A 24,835-nucleotide genomic window follows, 5' to 3' on the forward strand; every position below is an offset into this window, starting at 1 on the left:
ATTCACCAATACATGCAGTTTATTTATGGAAAACAACATAATCCATATGATGTCCTTGGCTTTCAATACAGGCATCGAGGCATTTTCTGAATTTCGCCATCACTTTCACAGTCATAGCTGGTGGAATTGCCATGATTTCTTCACGAATCGCCGTCTTCAGTTCATCCAGTATATGTTATCGATGTTTATAAACTTACGCCTTCAAATGGTCCCAAAGAAAGAAGTCGCAGGGCGCGAGATCTTACCGTAGCCTCGGACAATCTCAGTGCAATAGCATGTTTGTGGGCTGATCTTTGATGTGGCCGGAAAACCTAGTGTCTGTCTCCACATTTGCAGTTGTACACGCGCTCCGTGTTCGTCCAGGTGATTTCTTCTTTAATGTTGAACCTGTGATACGAAATGAAGCCACGCACCGCAAAATTGTATTCCGAGTTGGAATCCTAGCGTGACATCCAATGTCGAAATGAGTACTGAGTGGCGATCACAGACTCCTCATTTTTCAAAAAATATCTCTACGATGAAAGCACGTTGTACGTCAGACCAATACCATGTTCTCAACTGAAACTGCATTCTCTGGCTGACCCAACAGCCGTGGTCCCCCTCACTCTATCCCTCCCCTCGCTGCGTATCGATAATTTGAAATCAAGCCGTTCTTTCTGACGCACCCTTTATTTCCTCTCTCTGTCGTGTAAATAGTAGCCTACCACTTATTTAATTTGGTTTTAATTTACATGTAAACCAACAATGTCAGCATCAGAAGGAAATCAACTAACGGAAATTAGCTGCACATGCTCTTGTTTTCATGCTTGCTGGTCTTGTTACTCGATGGAAGCAGACTATTGCTTATAGAATGTACGGGAAATTCCTATGATGCCAACCAAGCAAATGATAAAATTACTGAAATAGTAACTATGTGTAATTCAGTTGGTGTAAATGTATGTGCTGTAGTTTCAGATATGAGTCCTCAGAATCAGGCAGTCTGGCGTTTACATGGTATAACATGCTAAGTATTCAGAAATAGTTAATTTTTGTGAACATCCCTGTCTGAATAAAACATGAGGAAATTTGTATTTCCTCCCTGATCCACCACATGTATTTAAGAATATGAGACTTGTTTTGACTTCAGGGCAAACAAACATTTCGATTTGCCATCAAATGAAGCAAGTATTGAATCTGTAAAAGCAGTTACTGCTGAAGACAGGAAATGTGAACTGAAAGTGGCACCTGGTCTTCAAGATAAAATTATAAACCCAGGCCTTTTTGATAAAATGAATATAGGTTATTCTCTAGCACTTATAAACCGAGCTGTTTCAGCAGCCATCAAATTTTACATAAAAAAGAAAGGTAAACATTTCACATCAGCTTGGTTTTTTGAAGTAATGCATAAATGGTTCTATGCAAGGAATTGTCGCTGTACAAAATTAGCATTAAGTCACAAACAAGAGGAGGAATTTACCTCAATGATTAATTTTTCTCATTGACATAATATTTATAATTGAAAACATCAACTTGGGCAAAAGCGATGTTGGAAACCATTCCAAACTGATATAATACTGGCAACAAAAACAGTTCTTGATATTCAAGGAAGTTGTCTTAATAAAGCGAACTTCAAATATCTTATGCATGTGGTATGCATTAGAAAATTTATTTTCTACTGTCCATACCAGGAGTCCAATCCCGGATGCAAAAGAATTCAAAATTGCATTACGATTAATATGAATTTAACAGTTTTTCTCACAAACGGAACATGGAAGTTATGCAGTTTGCGATTGTGTGCAATTAGTTGAGTTTCTAGGTACAGATGCAAGTAAACCCTAAACAGTAAAGCCTAGTGAAGATGAATGTGAGCAAAAGGAAATTGATATAAAATTGCAATTTAACTGAAAATATAAATATTGACTTGAGTGAACAACAAGCGTTTTACTATTTGTTGGGATCACTTTTGTTCAAAATAAAACAAAACAAGTCATAGTCTATAGTATTTGTGAAAACTGTTTCTTATCTCTTATAACTGATAACAAGGATGAATCTATAAATTTTATTAGCACATTAGAGACCCTCAAGTCGAACAAGGAAATGTCACTTGTAAAAGCGCGTTTCATATAATCCTAAATGCAGAACAATTTTTCAGAAACAAATGTGAAACTTCGGTAGAAAATGAGTTGACACTAAAGGCTTTGATGTCTTTATTCATTAACACTTCAACTCATACATTCCCAACTTGTCATAATGTTTTTAAAAAAGTCTTATCACTGTATTTTAGGTCTAGAATATATTTATTGTTAAGAAAATTGTCTATTACAGCAAATGCAATACTACAATCTGTTAAATGTGACAGTTGAAGTGTTGGTATGAGAATTGCAGTAGATAAATTGCTGATGTTATCCTTATTGAAATGGACATAACATAAATAATAAAGTGTTCTTTCTAACGAAACATTTCACTGTGACAGTAATGTTTATTAATCCATGACTCCTGTATTCAATAAACCAGAATAAAATGTACGGCTGGCCTTCTATGCCCAAGGTTGCGGGTTCGATCTCGGGCCAGGTCGATGGCATTTAAGTGTGCTTAAATGCGACAGGCTGATGCCAGTAGATTTACTGGCATGTAAGAGAACTCCTGCGGGACAAAATTCCAGTACATCCAGTGACACTGATATAACCTCTGCAGTTGCGAGTGTCGTTAAATAAAACATAACATATTTAAAATGTATGATATCGCCTTTAATGACCTTCCTTCTAGCATTACTGCATACGCTTCTGTGCCGAGCAAGGAGTAAATATACCCACCACCGCCAAGAATGTGGTACTCTCTAATATACTCTGCTCTGGGTTCCCCATCATAAATAGTCTTTTGGCTCACTCTTCTTTATATAACAGGCCAGTAGTGTATCCTAGTCACGAGTTATAACCTACATAAGGTTAGGTTATAACATTTATGTTGGCAAAATATAAAAAATATTCAAGATATTGAGGTATAGGCAGAAATGTTTTCACTCCATGACACTAGAATTACATATATTTACTTTCCATTTTAGTAACGAAGTGTATTTATTGTTAAAGGATTTTGAAATATTTACATTGAAATGCGTCAGTGATTTTCAGTCTTTATATTACTAATAAGAAGACTTTGTATACAATGCCATTATTCTTACTTTTAGACTAGTATTTTTGTACGATGTGAGAATTTAATTTTATTAGGCTGAAGCTTCATTGATTACTTCCAGATCTTATAGACGTTATGAAATATTTCCTCTACCCTATCAGTAGTTACAGTAGTGGTGATGATGACAGTGATAGTAGTAGCAGCAGTAGTAGCAACGAGCTAGAAAGAGAAAGATATAGAGTGGTCATTGCGCCGCCATGTTTGAAGAAAATTGAACGACCGTCGGTAATGAACTTATGTGCCCAAAACAAAGTGGACGTGGTGATAACTGACATTAGAATAGGCAGCTGTCTTAATTTCGTTTGCATAAATCAGTTAAACTGAAGTGGAAAAACCTAGTATTTCGTCAAATACGTGCTAGGAACTTAATCTAAACTTATGTACGCTAAATTTAAAACATTTGAGCTATTCCTAGAAGGAATGCTTAGAAGAATAACCTAAGCAAAATTGTCATGTAGTATGACAAGAAGTCCTAGCAAATATACTGAAGAAAATGTTAATATTCCTAGGTTCTTTTAAATGCGACCTGCAAGATTGCCTATAAAATGAACGAGTATGATTCGGATGATTTTATTAAATTGTTTTCCCAGTCTCTACACGTTGCAAAACTATTTACTATACCATAAGATATAGAAAGAAAGTAGGCCCTATCTGTAGTAAACAACCTTTACCTCCAAGCTTGTAACGTGGGTGAAACATGACAAAACACGCTTTCAGTTTTTTTTGTTACAGTAAAGTATAATTATTATCGAAATGTGAACGTGAGGCCAACAGCCGGCTGGTCTGTCTGAGCCTTTCAAGGGCTGTGGCATCACAGATAATTATTAGTGTATAATTGAGCACCCGCGTACAATAATGGGGTAAGTAGTTACAGTACGAAATATATTCATACTTACCCCATTATTGCACGTGGGTGCTCAATTATGTTCTTTCATGTCCTTCCAGTCAAAATACTAACAACAATACGACCTACCCCAGAGTTTTGCGTTATTTTGGATGCGAGTGTCGAAATACAATTTTAATATTTGATTGCTATTACTAGGTTTGAAACGGAATTGTAGCGGTTTTATCCGTATTTAGTTTAACTTTATTACTAGTGAACCATTTATTTGATTAATCGTTTGTCTTCGAAATAGGCCTACTTCTTATAAGCGGTAAGGACAGAAGGAGCAGAAATAAAGGATGCCAGTGTCGAAATACAGTTTTAATATTGTATTGCTATTTGTTTTTCACTGGGTCTGAAACAGAATTGTATTGGTTTTATCCGTATTTAGTTTAAGTACATTACCAGTGAACCATTTATTTTGTTTATGCCGGGCGTTGTTACACATTTATACATGAAAAAAAAAATGCTGCTAATTAACAAAACTATGGACTTAACTTGATAAAATTTACATGAAATATGATATATCAGTTGTCTTTTTCCTTTCGACATTGCAGTTATATGCAGCACACACAACAGGCATGTTTTTTCTTCGTTTTTTTTGTACTTCTTACCTCCGTTATACAACATTGTAAGCAGACGAATTTTTACAAAGGTGGGCGCTTAGCTCAGATCTGCCGTGTTTCGCAGTGGCACTGCAAAGAGCGCTGTACAGGACAACATGGCCACGCTATAGTCTTCTCAAACTCGTTGAGTAGTAGTAGTAGTAGTAGTAGCAGTAGTAGTAGTAGTAGTAGTAGTAGTAGTAGTAGTAGTAGTAGTAGTAGTAGTAGTGGTAGCAATAGCTGTAGCAGTACCAGCAGTTTAAATAAAGATGTATTCACATGTAGGCATTATTCAGTATCAAAGGCCCTTTAAATTCCGTTGCCCTTGACCATATTGGAACCTATGAGGACCAGATTATACGGCTAGTATCATTAGCCAATCTATGAAACATATGGATTTGTGATGGATTATGTTTGTTCAAGATGAATCTTTCTTTATTGAAGAATTACTTCCTTATGCCCTACAATTAATTGAGAACTCTTTAATTTTTGGAATAGGAGATACTATTAGTAAAATCTTACTCAAACAAGTTACAGAGGATTGTCTGACATTTAAGAACTTCTTCATAGATTAATTTAAGTACCAGCTTATAAAAATATATTAATTAGCGACATATCTGCTTTCTGCAGCAAATGGCATTTCACGAATAAATTGTTATGGATATATAAATAGATACAAATTTTTTAGAGACAATTAAAAAAATAGTGGAAATGTTCCCTTTTCTTGTTGTTAGTCCAGTTTCTTTCAAAATATTCAAAATCTACTGTGTTTTTAGACTGACAAGCCTAACAATGAAGTCAATAAATATGTGAATCATTCATTGTAGAAACGAACTTAAGTCCACAATTTTGTCAACTTTACTTTTTCATTAATTTGTAATGTAAAAAGCATGCGGTCTCTGCAGTTGGAACGAACTAATTACTCATATTCCTTGTGCTTTATTTGAGCTAGTCAATTTTGTCATTCAGTGTTGACAGGAACTAACTCCTTTAGTTAGTGCTTTTCAACACGGAACTACGAAGGCTCCAGTTTCAGGTTGGTGGTCCAGTGATAACAGTATTTCTGCCTGCAATATCTCGTGTGTTTTATGAGTTTGTACAGACTGATTGTTGATTGTTAGTAGTTGTTGTTTAGTCAACTGTCTGAAGACAGGTGTGAACCTCACAAGTGGTACCAACAAGGTACCACTTATGAGGCAATTAGGCCAGAAGATAATGGGGTAGAGTGACGAGTTCCTTTCCCCCTCCATTGCATACATCATCGCCGATTAGCCACATTACACTAATCAGACTTCAGATGAATACAAAAGAATATTGTTTTTCCTCTGACATATATCGTCAAGTGACATGTACTGCCTGATAATAGACGTACATATCAGCCAGAACTTCAACCAGAGGAGTAGTTAGCAATTTGACACATTAAATGTTTAATTTTGATTATTCTGTACTTATTAATAATAATGGTATCGGATAATGAAAGACAGAATATACGAGGCCATAAAAGGAATAAAAAGTCAATGTCGCGACGAAACATATCTTAGGAACAATGTTAAAAGATCAAGAGTAAAAGGGTTGCATATCACCTCCGTTATGTAAAACGGGTCCAAGTGATTTTTCTAAAAAAATTTAATATACTTAAAACTATTAAGTAAACTTTAAAATCTGAAAGACGCCATTTTTGCAACTGAGAAGAGTCGTTATTTTGAATTAATTTAAGTTTGATAGCTCAATGGTTCATTTGCAATAAAAAGAGAAATTGGCTAATGGAAGTTTTTTGCTTGTACTGTAAAATTAATGATCTGTTAGTTCTCCCCTTTTTACAAAAATGCGGCGATATACAAACTACGAGGGTAAAGTAATTCCCAAGAAAAAATGTTGGATCTACCAATCTTAGTAACAACAATTGCAAGATATACATGATGTACCGCAAGTAGTTACATTAATTTTATGCTCCTTTGTGCTTCCTTTCCGAGAAAAAGAATTATTTAATATGAAATATTTCATAGCACATTTTGGAAAAGCTATTGAATTAATTCTCGACACGCTCAGTCAGTTTGAGAGAGGAGTATATTATGATAATAAATGACTGAAGGAATTTTAGTTTTGTCCTTTAAATGTGAAGAAATTTGATCCAAACCAATGGAAGTTCTCGTTCCACAAAGAAATTTTAAACTATGGTGCGCTCTGACAACACTGTAAAGCTGTCTGGAGAGATGCAGCTCGCATATGCAAGGAATGGATGAGATAACGAGAACTGGAAACAACACAGTTCCTTTTAAATATGCTTCACTACTTTCGTTTCATAATATTTACTCATGTAATAAAGTATAACATCATAAACATGTTTCATAATATTACAATTTAAATTTTGTTCGTTACTTTAATGTAACATAAGCCTATCGTGATATGTGTCTTAGGAAGAACAGTTGTTTGTATGCATCTGAAGTCTGACTAGTGTAATATGTAGCTAATTGGCGATGTGTCCAAATGTTATGTTTTATTTAACTATGCTCGCAACTGCAGAGGTTATATCAGCATTGCCAGATGTGCCGGAATTTTGTCCCGCAGGAGTTCTTTTACATGCCAGTTAATCTACTGACATGCGCCTGTCGCATTTAAGCACACTTAAATGCCATCCACCTGGCCCGGGATCGAACCCGCAATCTTGGGCATAGAAGGCCAGCGCTATACCAACTCGCCAACCAGGTCGATCGATGTATCCAATAGAGGGGGAAAGGAATTGGCCACCCTACTCCATTATTTTCTGGGCTAGTTGTTTCAGAAGTGGTGCCTTCTTGGTATTACGTGTGAGGTTCAGTCCTGTCTTCGGACAGTTGATTAACAACAACAAGCATAACGTATTTTTAATTTTTTCTTTAGGATCATAAATGTTTTAAAATTTGGTTTTTATAACGTGAAACATGCATTATTATTGTTCACGATCTCTAGAATATTGACATGCAATAGGAGTGTAGAAATATCTCTTAACCTTGGTGTATGGATAAGCTTCAGGGCTTCTACCGCGTTTTCTTGATGTTATTGGCTGACGTTTCGACCGCTGTGTTGTGGCCATCTTCAGAGCAGTTGTTGGATAAGGAACTAGTCTGCCAACACTTGTATATATAGTAGTCTCGATGGGGGGAGTACTTGCTGTGATAGGTCGTAGGTTCTCCTTCTCCTACAACCTATCACAGCAAGTACTCCCCCCATCGAGACTACTATATATACAAGTGCTGGAAGACTATTTCCTTATCCAACAACTGCTCTGAAGATGGCCACAACACAGTGGTCGAAACGTCAGCCAATAACACCAAGACAACGCGGTAGAAGCCCTGAAGCTTATCCACACACCATGTACACCAGCCGCAGAAGCCTACGCGAACAACTCTTAATCTTATCCATTTAGTTTGAAAGAAGCGTGTCTTAAACCTGTGTTCTCAAAACATTTAATGAAAATTAGGTTGTACAGTTTATTTTAAATTTTCCAAGATTTTGTTGAACGTGAAATAAGCTGTGTTCATTCTCCGTTCTGTAACACAGTTTAAACACAAAAATTAAACAGTATATCATCTGTATTTTTTTCTTATGTGTTTATTATTAACTATTGTTTTTTATTAGCTGTGTTTATTATTAATTGTCATTATTGAGTGTAATTAGTTACCACTGCCACCGGGTATATAACCATTTGCAGTGTGAATAAATACATACACATACACAAAAGCAATGTACTGTACATGGCATGATGACCATCGCCTTCAAGAACCCAGTTGTAGAGGTTGTTTAGGCTTTAGAGCAACACAGTGTGTACTCCCAACTGGTTGCAGCATGCAGCATTGCAAAATATCATAATTCGTGTATTTTAAAATGCACGTTTTTCTTTAAAACTATTCAAAATATAGCAAAATGGTATTTGACTTTCTCGTTGCTCTTTCCTCAAGGATCCTTGGGTGATTACCTGGTTGGGTTTCTTTTTCGAGGTTTTCCCCGACCTTAAGGTGAATGTCAATGCGAATCCTCGGTCTCATCTCGCTATCACCAATCTCATCGACGCTAAATAACCTAGTAGTTGATACAGCGTCGTTAAATAACCAGCTTAAAAACTTAAAAAATTTTCCTCAAGGAATCACCCACCAGATTTAATGACATTACTTGCTCTTCACCCTGTTTATGCATGTATCAAAAGGCCAAAAAAGAGCCCAATGAAGTATGTTCTCTCATGCTGGACTACCTCACTAATAAAGTAAAACATAGTGTTAAGAAATTCCATTTTAACTTAGGTGGGTGCCAACTCAGAACAAACCATTCGGTCACTCAATCATTCACACACACTCATGGCCGTGTGCACCATTCTCGATCATCTAGCCCGTTTATCAGCAATCACGGAAACATGGTTAATTCCTGACAATGATCAAGTTACAGATGCGGTGCACCGACATTTTCCCTCGATCAACTCAGCACCGTCAGCTGACGATACGCTCGCTTGAGAAGAATCATCTGAGCACTAGGTTACCGGGTATAAAACACCGAACGAACGCACTCTGTCAATTATCGCTTCGTTTTTGTTTGTCAGACCGCTTTAAAACATCCTCGCAGTTTTCAAATAAGAAGTTTCAATAATCATGGAAGAAAAAAAAGAAAAGAGCACCGAACTTCTCACAGTTCGAAGTGGGAATTCCTTTAGAACTCGTCAGCAATTATGTATCAATATTACAGAATAAAAGTACTGACGGAAGTTCTCTGAGAAAAGCAGGCTACCTGGTTGGATTTAACCTCACAATTCACATGAGTTATACGTGTTTACATAATTCCACATAATTTGTAACGTAATTTATGCAGTGGTTATTTCATATTATTGATAATAATTGGGAAAATTTCAACTGACAATTGTCTTGAAATAGGCTACTAAAAAGAGCAGATTTGTATGTGTTTGTCGAATGCTCATCATCTTGCTTACGAAAAGACACATTTCAGTGTCAATAATTTGGGAAAATTTCAGTATACGGATACCTCACTGACAATAATTATCTTGAAATAGGCTACTAAAAAGAGCAGATTTTTATGTGTTTGTCGAATGCTCATCATCTTGCTTACGAAAAGACACATTTCAGTGCCAATAATTTATTTGGGAAAATTTCAGTATACGGATATCTCGCTAACAATTATTTTAAAATAAAAAAAAAAACAAGCAATTCGTCTGTGTATGTCGAATACGCATCATCATGCATACGAAAAGGAAGTTTTTAGTGCCAATTTATTTTGTGTGCACAAGGTTGGAATTTTGGAGTAAGAGGGAAAGGAAAGTATCCTTGTTCTGAAATTTATCCATTTATTTTGTGTTCACAAGGTTGGAATTTTGGAGTAAGAGGGAAAGGAAGGTATTCGTGTAATTTCTCTTAATTCAAGCGTAAATAGCCTAATTGTCCAAAACGTCATGTAGGTCCTAATAGTTTCAAACGGCAAATCTATAGCTAATAAGTGATGATCTCGCAATCTACAAAATGGTCATTTAGTTTTGCTTTATTATTACCGGCATATAATAACTACTTTATTATTATGTTAATAAAATTGGACAATTAGGCCTAAATAATATTTTGTCCTCGGGTAAAGTCCCGATCTTCCAAAGCAGAAACATATATAAAACATTAGTCTATTTTGAGAAAAAAAAAAACATTTTTCTACAATAACACCAATTCTGTTACATCCGCAATGATTTGCGCGTTCAAGATACATCATTTCATCTTCAATTCCATCAAGCACGTCAAATCGTGCCGCCATTTTGGTTTTCTCGACTTGACCATGTTCAATTCAAGATAATCGGTCCCACACCCGTGATCAAATTTGATCATCATCAACTCGCTTGTTTAACTTTGATTGAGATTGATACTGCGCACATTGGCGTTGAAGATGGTCAAGTGCCGACTTAACCATGTTCAAATTTTAATCGAGAATGGTGCACACTGGCATCACTCACTCACTCACCTCACTCTCTCGTTCGTTCAGTGTTGTATGAATTTAGTTGAAAAGAAGAGGTTTGAGGAAATCATTCACAGATTCCCTTCAGAGTGCATTGCTTCTTACCCTGTAATAGGGATTTTAGAAAGCAGTTCCATGATGAGACACAGTCTATACTTCAAAGGAATACTGTAGTATCATTGCATCCATTGCTAACGAAAAAGCAATGTCATTGTTAAAATAGTAACACCGAAAACAGCGAATCAATTTATGATGTAAATAAGTGTTGGCCTAATATTTTATAAAAAGATCACGCTTAGTAATGAATATTATATCTAGTCTGTGAAATCAATATAGGCTGTACTACGCCATTCAAGTAACATGTTTCAAGTTGATTTCTTCTTTCGAATTTATTGTATTACATATTATTTAGTAAATGCACAATGTGTTCTTAGAGGGTAAAAAAGTTTATACATTCTTGTAAATAGAGCATCTCCATGTTGAAAGGAAGTAAGTGTAATTACGTGTTTTCTAAATTACAATGATTCTAATAACCCATAATATGAGTATAAACTAATTCTGTATGTCTATGCTTGTATGTACAAGATGTTTTGGTGTAATCTTCGACAGATCACTCACAAGACAGTTTTTTTTTTCGATTATCTCAAAACTTCAAAATGTGGACTTAGTTCCTTTCAACAATTACCGATTCATATATTAAATATATATGAAGAAGGTAAAACATGACAATGGATCAGTCAGTGGTTCAGTTACGACACTATTGTTAACTTCTCCATGAACTGCAGATAATACTACGTAATAATGTTTAACCGTGTGATAGATAAATAGATAGATAGGTAGGTAGATAGGCAGGCAGGCAGAGGCAGACAGACAGATATTTTATTAACCGTTGGAATACAGTTATTCATGGCATCGTCAGTGTACATTAATCTAACAATGATACAATAATTTTACAGTCATCTTAATCTATGGTAACATATCACATGTTTATTTAATAGAATACTAGTTACTTAGAATATAATGTATTTAATCACTAACGGTCTTACTAATAAAAACTCTATATACAGATGTTTAACTGTTTTATACTTATACAATGAGTAGCTCGTTTATAAGTCGTGTGTAAATTCCTTACTAATAAACACTACATACGTCGTATATAATAGTATAACTGTTACACAGCCACGTCATAGTTTCGTCATTACTTCATTATGGAAGGTAATAGAAAATCTGAGATTCTCTATTGCATCCGGTATAGCGCTCTAGTGTGCCGTGTTAAGTATCAATAGTACAACTGGCTCTGATCGATTACCACACTACATTTTGGTCAAAGAGTACAAGCTACAGCAATATTACTCTAATTATTCTATGCTCTTTGGTTTGTTCTTCTGTGGTTACAAGGCAGCCATTATCATAAAATGACAGTCGATACGAAAAGCTGTTAGAGGGGCGGCCATTTTTTCTCTATATGCAACTCTTAAGGAGGGGTTTCATGTATATAACTATTGCATAGCAATTCCCATTGTATAGTTACAGACTGTTTATACATCCATCGCTTGTGCATGGTTTATTAGTAACGTTTTCTGTTTCAACTCTGCATAAGCCTCGTATAAAAACTATACACGGTTTATTAGTAAGACCGTAAGCAAATAACATACTACTAATACTACTAATTCATTCAGTAATGCATAACACACTAGAATAGTTACTTGTAAATAAAATGCTGAGTTTATTTTAAGAGATACACAATTAATTATTTTGTAATCACACACTAGCAGGCAATTGATTTTCTTTCTTCTGAGCTAGGAATCATTTATAACTTGAAATTAAATTAGAAGGTTACCACTTAGTTTCATCATACAGCTTGACGAATGTTGCGCACTACGCCAACTCGTTGGTTAGAATATCATTGTCTCCATTTTCACTTGGCATTTTGTACCATTAGTGAAATAGCATGTGTGTAGGTCTTCCATGCTTAAGTTTAGGTTTAAATCCAATGCGATTTGTGATATAGAATGTTGATGTTCGATACATCAGTAATTACTATCGACCTAGCATTAGATCCTTTCACATGCGAAGCACATGCATATTAATTTATTACTATATCATTGCGCGATTTGAAGTAGGTTGTTATGTCGTTTAGAGTATAATAATAATACCGTAATAATAATAATAATAATAATAATAATAATAATAATAATAATAATAATAATAATAATAATAATAATAATATTAATAATAATATTAATAATAATAATATTAATAATAATAATAATAATAATAATAATAATAATAGTAACAATAGTAATAATAATAATTTTTACTAGTTCTGCTCTATGTGATCTACTTTTAAATAAACTAATGATTCGTACAGTAATGCAAGAAGTGAAGAGCAAAACACCGTCACTGTCTCCTGCAGGAAACGAAGTTTTCTTCTAAATATTGTGTGTGCATTTCAATGGTTTTGAGTTTTGTCTGCAGATTAGAAACTCTGTGCTCTGGTTTCTCAGCTACTGGTGCGCCATCTCTCTCATTTCCCTCTTTGCAGGAAGAGTCATGTGACGCGGGCATAGTGAAAGAAGATGTGATGCTGCAGCCATTCAAATGCTCTGACTGTGAAAACTGTTTCTCGGAATTGGAAGATCTCAATAGTCATGTGCGCGTACATACATACGAGAAGCCATTGAAGTGCAATACTTGTGAACAGAGTTTCTCGAGTTCTTCAGAACTAAATAAACATACTCGCAGACATACACGTGAGAAAACATTTAAATGCGACATTTGTCAAAAGAGCTTCCTGCAGCATTCTAATCTAAAACGTCATGCACGAACACATATGGCTGAGAAACCATTTAAGTGCGGTGAATGTGACATGAGCTTTTCGGAGTCTCATCATTTAAAACAGCATTTACGCGTGCACACAGGAGAAAAACCATTTAAATGCGATATCTGTGAAAAGAGTTTCTCCCAGTATTCTCATCTCTCAGTGCACGCACTCGTACATAAGAGCGAGAAACAGTTCAAGTGCGTTGAATGTGATATGAGCTTTTCCAGGGCGGATCATTTAACACAGCATACACGCGTTCACACAGGAGAAAAGCCATTTAAATGTGACGTCTGTGAAAAGAGTTTCGCTCAGTATTCTCATCTAACAGTGCACGCACACGTACATAAGGGCGAGAAATCTTTCAAGTGCGATGAATGTGATATGAGCTTTTCGAGGTCTGATCATTTAAAACGGCATGCACGTGTGCACACAGGGGCGAAACCATTTAAATGTAGTGTCTGTGAAAAGAGTTTCTCCCAATATTCTCATCTTACAGTACATTTACGCGTACATACGGGCGAGAAACCATTTAAGTGCCATGAATGTGATGTGAGCTTTTCGAGATCGCACCATTTGAAACAGCATGTACGCGTGCACACAGGGGACAAACCATTTAAGTGCGATATCTGTCAAAAGAGTTTCTCCCAGTATTCTTATCTAACGGTGCATTCACGCTTACATAAGGGTGAGAAACCTTTTCACTGCGATGAATGTGACATGAGTTTTTCGAGATTGCACCATTTAAAACAGCATGCACGCGTGCATACAGGGGACAAACCATTTAAATGCGACATCTGTGAAAAGAGTTTCTCCCAGAATTCTCATCTGAAATTGCATGCACGCGTACATACGGGCGAGAAGCCATTCAAGTGCGATGAGTGTGAAATGTGCTTTTCGAGAGCGTATAATTTAAAAATGCATGCACGCCTGCATATAAGAGACAAACCGTTTAATTGAAACTTATGAAGGATAGGTGTATTTCGCAGTATTGTAATCGAATCCTGTATCCACGCATACATAAGAGAGCGAAAAATGAAAAAAACAGTTGACTGCGAGGGATATGAAATGTTCGAGTTCATTAATTAAAAAGCTATGCACACGTGTACTCGTGCTAGACGCTATGTGTGATCTGAATAAAAAATGTTCGTATTCGTGTTAAGAAGGCATACTGTACTGCATACTGGCCAGAAATCTTTGAAATGCGATGTATGCGTTAAATGTTTCTTGCATTCAGGGTCTTTAAGAACACATCCACGCAAGCGTCGAAGCGAGAAGCTTTTCAGATTCGATGATTTTATATTTCTTGCAGTGGGGGCAGTTGAGAATACATTCACTGAAGCACACATGCAAGACTTCATGTACGGTCATTTTGGTAAATATTTCTCGTAGACGTGACACAGATTTTAAATTACATTTTAAATTAAGGTTTATTTAACGAGGCTCGCAACTGCAGAGGCTATACCAGCGTCCCCAATGTGACGGAATTTTGTCCCGCGCGAGTTCTTTTACATGCCAGTAAATCTACTGACATGAGCTGTCGCATTTAAAAAAAAAACACTTAAATGCCATCGACCTGGGCCAGGATCGAACCCGCAACCTCGAGCACAGAAGGCCAGCGCTATACCAATTACGCTACCAGACAATAATATATTTCCATAAGCATAGATGCGAGATATAATTCAAATCCGATATTTGACAATTATTCATAGAATTCTTCATAACTAAATATACATACAAGTAAACAAAGCGGCGGTCTTTCAAAATGGAATGTCTGTGATTAAAATGTCACACAGATTTCAACACTTGCTGTATATGAACGCGTGCATAGAGGCGAAAAACATTTGAAATACGATGTTTGTGGGAAGTGTTTTTTCCTCGGTTGCATTTAAAAACAATGCTGGTATGCATATTTGGCGAGAGGGCATTCAAGTGCAAAGTTACAAAAAAAAAAAAATATCTCAGATTTTTCTAATAAAAAATTGAAGCACTCGAATATACTAGCGCGAAACCAGGTAATATTATTGGAAATTGCTTTTCCTCTTATGTACATTTTAGCAAGCCTGAAATACTGCACAAGACAAGAAGCCATTTTATGTGAGATGTCTGTGAACAGTGTTTGTCTTGATATTTACAAATTCCTATTTTTGTCTACAGAAACAAGAAGATTGTGAATTGCGATGTCTATGATAAAATTTGTTATCCAATTGATATTTACGCTGATACATTACCTAGAAGTAATTCAAGTGTCGTGTTTATAAAGTGTTTCTTGTTTTCCTCGAATCTAAAAATGAACGCCATTCTGCGTACTGGCTAGAACCGTTTCAAATGCGATGTTTGTGTATATTTAGCTCATGCAAGCATATTAGTGAATAGCTGCTGAAGTGCGATGTTCGTGAGGAATTTTCCTCGGTGTCCAAACCTGTGAGACGGCAGACATGTGTCTACATGTGAAAATGAGCCATTCATACGAAGTAGCAATAGTATGGAAGTTTTTTAGAAGTTCAAATTTATATATCGCCACAAAGTTGAAGGACCTAACACGTCAGCAACAATCAAGTGACACTTCCTAAAAATTTGTTATTTGCCGTTTGTTCCAAGTTACTGAAATGTATAATTCGCGTTCTAATATTTGACATTCCCATTACTTCTACATATAAGACAATATTGTATGTGATATAGAGTTCTTTGATTTTGAGCAAGAAAAAGCCATACCGGTATGTATATTGATCTGAGAAAATTAGATTTGTTATTAACTTATCCTGAAGAACTAACTTTATCTATGTACGTAACTCCGCCATATTCCTTAAAAAAATCGCACACTATATTCTTATAAGATTTTTTTAATGATGTGATTTCAATTTTGATTTTTTAGTATAAAAAAAGTTTTTGCTTTGGCATCTTATTATATGCATGTACTGTTGTTAAGTTTTTTTCATATTATTTTTCTGTAAAAAGAGCACAAAAGAGCATTACATTACTTACAAGATAATTAAGAATTGGACATTGTAATCAAAGTATTAGGAATTTTCTTGGATTTGCAGAAATCTTTTCATTCTGTTAATCCTAAGATAGTGTTGAACTTGGGAATGTTTTAATTGAAAATAAGTATAGGAGAAAATAAAAATGGGAGTAAGTAGAGACGAAATACAGTCATAATTACCTCATTATTGCACGTGGGTGTCCAATTATGTTCTCTCAGTCAAAATACTAACAACAGTACTGTCTACCCGAGAGTTTTGCAGAATTTTAGGATGCCAGTGTCGAAATACACTATTAATAGTTTATTGCTGTTAGGTTTTAACTGGGTTTGAAACGGAATTGTAGTGGTTTTATCCGTATTTAGTTTAGTATTTTATCCGTACTAGTTAACCACTTATTTCGTTTATCGTTGGTCTTCAGAATAGGCCTACGTTTTATACGCTATAGCTCATTGTCTTCATGGAGTTGTTCACTATATATTTACTTCGAAGAGTAGTGAACAGAAAAAGCTATGCTTAGAGCAACACAATTTGTCTCGTCTCATATTTATTACTCTTTGTTTCACCAGTTCCTTTCTTTTTTCAAAGGCAATCTGTATACCAGTATGGTATGCCGATTTTCTTACACATTTACGCATGACATCCTGTTCATTAACAAAACTATGGACTTAACTTCATAAAATTTACCTTGTATAACAATTATCAGTTGTCCTTTTCCTTTTGATATTGCAGTTATATGCAGTATACATAAGACTTTTTTTTCATAACTCTTACCTCCGTATACACAACGATGTAAGCCGACGAATTTTTACAATGGTAGGTGCTTATTTAATATCTGCTGTGTTTCGCGGCGGCACCAACAAGACCATTGTACAGGAAAACTTTGCCACTCTGTAATCTCTTTCTAACTTGTTCAACATGACCAAACACGCTTTCAGTTCTTTTTTTTTTTTTTTTTTTTTTTTTTTTTTTTACAGTAGTGTATAATTATCGAAATGTGAACATAAGCCCAACAGCCGGCTGGTCTGAGCACTTCAAAGCCTATGGCACCACAGATTATTATTATTATTATCATTATTATTATTATTATTATTATTATTATTATTATTATTATTATTGTGTAATTCAGCTCCCACATGCAATAATGGAGTAGTAATTACAAAATACATTAATACTTACCCCATTATTGCACGTGGGTGCTCAATTATGTTCTTTCATGTCCTTCCAGTCAAAATAGTAATAACAATACGGCCTAAACAAGAGTTGTGCGGAATTTTGGATGCGAGTGTCGAAATACAATTTAAATATTTTATTGTTATTAGTTTTTCACTGCGTTTGAAACGGAATTATGGCATATTGGATTTATTCGTATGTAGTTTAAGTTCATTACTAGTGAATCATTTATTTGGTTTATCGTTTGTCTTCGAAATAGGCCTACATTTTATAAGCTACAGCTCATCGTCTTCTTCTAGAAGCAGTAAGGACACAAGGAGCAACAGTAAAGGATGTCATTGTCTGAATAGAATTCTAATAATTTATTGCTATTAGTTTTTCACTCTGTTAGAAACGGAATTGTAGTGATTTATCCGTATTTAGTTTAAGTCCATTACTAGTGAACCATTTATTTGGTTAATCGTTTGTCTTCGAAATAGGCCTACTTTTTATAAGCTACAGCACATCGTCTTCTTCTATAAGCAGTAAGGAAGGACACAAGAAGTGTCGTGAACACAAAAAGCTATGCTCGGAAGGATACAATTTGTCTCATTTCATATTTATTACCCACTGTTGCTGAAACAGTTCCTTTCTTTTTTTTCCCAAGGAGTATCTGCAAGAAAAGAAAAATGCTGTAGTACACACGGTGTGTATGGCGGGCTTTGGTACACATTTACACATGAAAGAAAAGCTGCTAATTAACAAAGCTATGGACTTAGTTTCATAAAATTTACCTGAAATGGACTTTGTTACACATTTGTGCATGAAAATAATGCTGCTAATTATCAAAATTTTGGACTTAATTTCATAAAATTTACGTGAAATATGATATATCAGTTGTCTTTTTGCTTTTGATATTGAAGTTATATGCAGCACACACAACAGACATGTATTATTTTTTGTTTTTTTTTTTTGTTTTGTTTTTTGTTTTGTTTTGTTTTTTTCATATAGAGCAGTGTGCAGAACAACTTGTTCACTCTATAATCTCTTTCTAACTCGTTGGGAAATCCCAATGACGTTATAGTTACTTACCTAGACGCACAGTGAGCGCTGCTGTGCTGTACAAAATTGAAACCCTTCGCGCATCATCATCATTGTGATAAGTGTGACATTTAACAGGTGCTCGTGTTAGTGATTGCGAATGTATCCAGCGTGCTTTTGATGAATCTATCATAATGATGCATTTATGTAAGGCTTACAACTGCACAAATCGCTTCAGGAAATGCTACAGCATAACTTTTCATGCGTAAATAACGACATTTAAATAAATCTAATAGTTTAACGTTCAATTAATGCAGTCATTAATAGCACTTACATGTAGATTGAATTATTCTGTCAGCTTATACTAAAACTATTTCGGCAAACATATGGCTGTTATTTGTTTAGAGGGAAAGCTAGAAATAACATATTTTATTATAATGTCTCTATCATATATTTTTTTTAATATGATAGAGGCATTATAATAAAATGTGTTATTTCTAGCTGTTCCCCTAAAACAGAAAGCAGAACTACTGTTGCGATTGTTATCTGCCATTAGAAGAGATAATTTTATTCGTACATTATCACAATATAAATTGTATTTTGAACATTTCACAGAACATTTTTTCTGGAAATCACATGAAAAAAATGGAAGATGACGCAGTTTCATCCCTCTTTAATTTTCCAGAACATCTTATGCGGATAGCTCATTGTTGAAACAAGTTAAATTCACATAGACTTAATTTCCATTGGCTTTAACTTCATCATTTAAAAGTATATTTAGTAGAATTTATTTTTTTCGTGGTATAATATTATTTTTAGGTAGAAAAACAACCTATGGGGATTCTGAAAAGAAGTACTGAAGTCTCAGAAGCAGACAATGTAACAGTTATTGCGAACTGTTCACACGTCTCTGATACTATCAGTGCGGAACACATTTATATGCTCAGTCCCAAGAAAAGATTGGCAGTTACAGAAAAAGATTGAACAGATTAGGAGTTTGAAAAAAGAAAACCAGGCTTGTAAAAGAAAATGTGACAGATTGTTGTTTAGTAACTGTTCAAAGACAGGTCTGAACGTCACAAGTGATTTCAAGAAGGTACCACTTATGAGGCAACTAGGCCAGGAAGTAATGGGATAGGGTGGCCAGTTGCTTTCCTCATCTATTGCATACATCACCGACTAACTACTCGTACATTTCACACCAATCAGACTTCTGATGTATGCCGGTACTTCAGATGATGTTCTTCCTCTGACACAGTCCACACCTGTGGAGTAATGGCTAGCACGTCTGGCCGCGAAACCAGGTGGCCTGGGTTCGATTCCCGGTTGGGGCAAGTTACCTGGTTGAGGTTTTTTCCGGGGTTTTCCCTCAACCCAACTTGAGCAAATGCTGGGTAACTTTCGGTGCTGGACCCCGGACTCATTTCACCGGCATTATCACCTTCATCTCATTCAGACGCTAAATAACCAAAGATGTTGATAAAGCGTCGTAAAATAACCTACTAAAAAATCCTCTGACACATACCGTCAAGTGAGACGCACTACCTGTTAATATATATATAAATAACAGCCAGAACCTCAATCAGAGGACGTGACACACATGTAGTTATAATATCAAACTTAAGAAGCTTGACTAAAAAACTGAAGGAGAGACAACCTAATAATAACAATAAGAGGCCTTTATTATTATTATTATTATTATTATTATTATTATTATTATTATTATTATTATTATTAATCTTGGAATTTCAATTTAATTCATTTTGAAGTAAGACTTAGTGGATTGATTAGTAACACTCAACGTAAGAAAGTCTTTTTACTTTTCCTTAGGGTAAATAGTAGATCTACATTTTATTCTTTCCTGTCTGTTTTTATTGTCACTTTGTTCGTCACAATAACACTTGCATAGTATTTAATATATGAATATGAAGAGCATTGTTAGTTTTGACAAAAATAATATAAACGTACTTTATTTCCTCAACTGCAGCAGGCTGGCCTTCGTCTGAAACTTTATTGACGCAATGCAATCCAGTTGTATTGGTTCTATAAATCGTATTGTGTACTTATTATTTTATTATAGTAAGGATGAACAATAATTTCACAGCTTATGATATTTTTATGTATTATTAAGGGTGCGGATACTTATATTTGTGCATTTGTAGTTAGAAAATTATTAGTCTACTATAGATATACTACAAGCAAAACTCAGCTCGAACTCCTCGCGGGGCACATGCTATACCCCTCTTACCCCCCCCCCCCTGCAGTAGGCGTGAGAGCATGCTGGGAACGGGAGCATACGTCATTGTGCGAGACAATCACGCCTGCCGTTTCTGCGCACTGAGTATTCCTTGTTGGATGCCTATAGCTTGAGCTGCCACAGTAATAGCGTCGCGCGCAATGTTCTATTTGACCAACGAGTTAGAAAGAGAAGAATATAGAGTGGCCATGTTGTCCTGTACAGCGCTCTTTGCGATGCCACCGCGAAACACGGCAGATATGAACTAAGTGCCCACCATTGTAAAAATTCGTCTGCTTACAACGTTGTGTACATGGAGATGTAGCTACGAAAAAACAAAGAAAAAACATGCCTGTTGTGTGTACTGCATATAACTGCAATATCAAAAGGAAAAAGACAAGTGACATATCATATTTCATGTAAATTTTATGAAGTTAAGTCCATAGTTTTGTTAACTAGCAGCATTTTTTTTTTCACGCAAAAATGTGTAACAACGCCCAGCATACCATGCGGTGTATACAGTATTTTTCTTTTCTTGCAGATTCCCTTTGAAAAAAAAAAGGAACTGTTGAAACAGTGGATAATAAATATGAAACGGGATAAATGGTGTCTGTCCGAGCTGTTAATTTCTAGAAGTTCCTTGAGTACTCCATCAAAACACTTGTTTATAATTTATGATGCAGTTTCACACAACCTATTGTTCAAGTTCCTAAATTATTTACTGTAGTTTTGGTGAACTGCATTTTCTTGAAAAAAAAAAAAACTGAAATTAACACTGTCTTCATTATTTCATAAGCTTTACGTTTCGAAGTTGAAGATCTGAAATTCATGTTGTTCTGTAAATGTGCAGAAAAAAACCAGCAATTGTTTGTACTGCCTTGTCAACAACTGCCTCCTACTGCTTGTCATGTACATATATTTGTCTTCTGAATGTGGAGAACATAGGAAGCTATGTTTCGTGGGATGCCATTTAACCCTTGTAGTGTTTTTTAACTACTGGTTTAACAAATCTTTGTTTTCCAAAGGAAAAGTGTAGGTTTCTCTGTTATATATACCTAATGCGTAAGTAATTGCAGTGTAGGGAGAGTGCTGTACCTTTGGACAAATTTTATTTAACAGTATTATCTTGAGCACCATGCATTGCAATGACACCCCATTTATACAGTGAAATTATCAGTATTTCTTCTTTATTTTCAATTTTACATAAATGAGTTTTGTCACTTTTTGTTTTAATAATTTTTACATGATGATAGGTAATTTGTCCAAAGGTACAATACGGTGATGTACCTTTGGACACACATGTACCTTTGGACATTGCCATCTTATACACAAAATTCCTAAAACTAATATATGGAGAACAAAAATAGATACTTCATACATTCAATTGGGGCACTTAATATGCAGCTGAACATATTAGAACATGTAAGACTACATCAAACAAATTAGTTTCCCAAAATGTAATACATGGTATGAAACAAAAAATTTACAACTGTAAATGGTTACTGAAACACAAAAGAATTTCAAGTCTACTAAATATATCAAATGCAGTGAAACATAAACAGTAGGCAATTATTTCACATCATATGCAGTGAAATCAATAGAGAAAGACAGCTGAGACAGTTGCCGACCAGAACCTCCTATAGAAATTGGTTTTGGAAGTTTGATTTCAATGTCATCTGCATCTATGTCATAAATATCTTCATCTCCAGGAACAAATTTGTTAGAGTTTGGTATGTGCTTCGGATATTTAACTTAACACTCTGATCTCATTACTTTAACCACTTCAGCAACATAAAACACAATTCTTTTTTTCCCAGCCAACTTCACTAACAGAAAATCTCCTTTTCCAATAATTGTTCTATCTTTTTCCTCAAAATTTTCTGCTATAATTCTGAGTTCCTCTTGCAATTCTTCTAAGTTCTCAGCATCTGATGATGATGGTAACTCTATTTCATCCTCTTCACTCTCATCTTCCGAACTGGGATAAACAAGAGACTTTTTGACATTGCTCTTTTTTAGGGGCAAGTTTTGTTTTCTTTTTACATTTTTCCACTTCTTCCTCTTCTGGAGTGTCTGTCAAAATCCTTGACCTTCCTCGTTTCCTACCTCTTTGGATTTTGCGTGGGCCTGCTTTTGGGAAGGGACGGATCTCATGGGGCGAAACAATGTGTGGATTAGAAGGTGTGATGTTTCCAAGCTTTGTCATTTCCATAGATAATGATGATGGCTGAGAAGAGGAGGAAGAACACTCTGGCAAATTAGGATGTGATAAAGGCCTATCTGTCACGTAGGAAGACAGAAACTCATCTTCTCCGAACACATTTTCATTACAGGAAATATGCCTGTTACTTCGAATCCTTTAATAATGTTCTGAGAAGTAAATACGAGTAGAAAGGCTTTCCCACAAATCTCCGTCACTTCGTAGATTCTAAGGGGTTTTCCTGGGTTGCTGAACATCCATTCTGATACGGCACTGTTGTAGTGCGTTTTGCAGTGGCGGCTCGTGGGTATTGAATTAAGGGGTGCTGCATACAAATATAAACCAAGCAACTTACTTTTTTTTTAAAGATTAGTTCCATGCGCCTTGTCTTGTAGGTTGCAAACTTTTGAATCATCATCTTATTAAAATCCGATATGTCGTTTAACATAGGCTTTACAATGGAAAACATAGCTAATGCCGTCAGTGTCTCAGGATCTTCAAAAGTGTATGCACCAGGGCAGTTGCCTCATTTACTGTGATGTTGTTAGATGTTTCAGATTCCATTATAGTTTGAAAACATTCTAGCAATGGCTCCTTCTTCTCATGAACAACATTTACTGTTCTTATTTAAAACTCTATCTTGTTTCCCCAGCTGATGGAATTGTCTTTCAAACACATTAATTTAATATAGACTGTGTGGAGATCGAGAGATGAAAGCAGGGATACATTAGCAAAAAATATGCAAGCTTTGAGGCTATTTTGTTTAGCGGCTCTTTCCATTATGAGATTCAACTGATGGGCACTTAATTTCACATTTCTCCTGAATTGTTAAGGTACTGAACTGAATAGACTGTAAATATTTTACAGAATTAAACATTGTCGCACTTGTTATACTCAAAACGTTAAAGAAAATGTATTTAAAACAGCGCGCTACTGACGAACTGCTGCAAATTTTGCAGCGCCTGGAAACTCTGGATTCACGGCAAGGGGCTAGCAGGGGGAGGGGTAAAACTAAAGCGCAAAGCATCCGAGACGAGACTGGCAGCTCCAGGGGAGGAAGTGGCTTCACCAATCTGTCCTTGTCTCTCGTTTCGCTCTGGCAGCACCAGGGGAGGAAGTGACTTCACTAACATATGCGCGCATATCAATGAGAGCGAATTTTTTTTTTTAATTCGAGCCGCTAAATAGAGACTGTATAATAAATGTATTTCACAACATGAAACGAGACAAGAACCACAAATGTCTGGGGGTGCTGCAGCTCCGCAGCCCCCCTTCGAAAGCCGCCCCTGGCGTTTTGTATGGCCCAAAATCTGTTCGGTCCAACGGCTGTAATTTATGAGAAGTATGTGGCGGAAGTGTTACAAGTATAACCCCATTACTTCAGCACTTTTCAATGGCTCCGACAGAAATATGGCTTTCATGATTGTCCCGAATCAAAATTATTGGGTCCTGTTTTGATGGCTTTACATACCGTATGAAATGATCTAGATATTTTATGAACAAATTTTCGTTTGTCCATCCTGAAGGGTTTACTCCTCCAATGGTTCCTGGTGATGCCCCTTTCAACATGTGGTCCTTGAAGTGAACACGGGGGAAAATTAGCATGGGAGGAACATGATTACCAGCGGCATTGATGGAAGCTATCATTGTGACATTAACATCACGTTCACCACATGTGACACTGCCTATCTGTTTAATACCTTAGGTTGCTATTATTTTGGGTGGGGTATGTACAGTTGAATTTCCACTTTCATCCAGATTGAAAATGGGTGCCT

At 35.7% G+C, this 24,835-nt stretch overlaps 1 protein-coding gene across 3 annotated transcripts in view; it reads left to right on the forward strand.

The window, feature by feature from the left end:
* Window positions 1–24,835, forward strand: part of LOC138693052 (zinc finger protein 271-like) — a 152,952-nt gene that overhangs the window by 26,663 nt on the left and 101,454 nt on the right. The window contains exon 4 of one of the 3 annotated variants that reach the window (XM_069816608.1): window positions 13,175–16,718. The exons of the other annotated variants lie outside the window; for them this stretch is intronic. Within the exon in view, the coding sequence (XP_069672709.1) occupies window positions 13,175–14,410 (1,236 nt within the window). The 3' untranslated portion in view covers window positions 14,411–16,718. Of the gene's footprint in view, window positions 1–13,174; window positions 16,719–24,835 lie in introns of those variants that run through there. 3 annotated transcript variants of the gene reach the window in all.

The sequence above is a fragment of the Periplaneta americana genome, chromosome 17 (assembly GCF_040183065.1).
Source record: "Periplaneta americana isolate PAMFEO1 chromosome 17, P.americana_PAMFEO1_priV1, whole genome shotgun sequence".
NCBI classification, from domain to species: Eukaryota; Metazoa; Arthropoda; class Insecta; order Blattodea; family Blattidae; genus Periplaneta; species Periplaneta americana.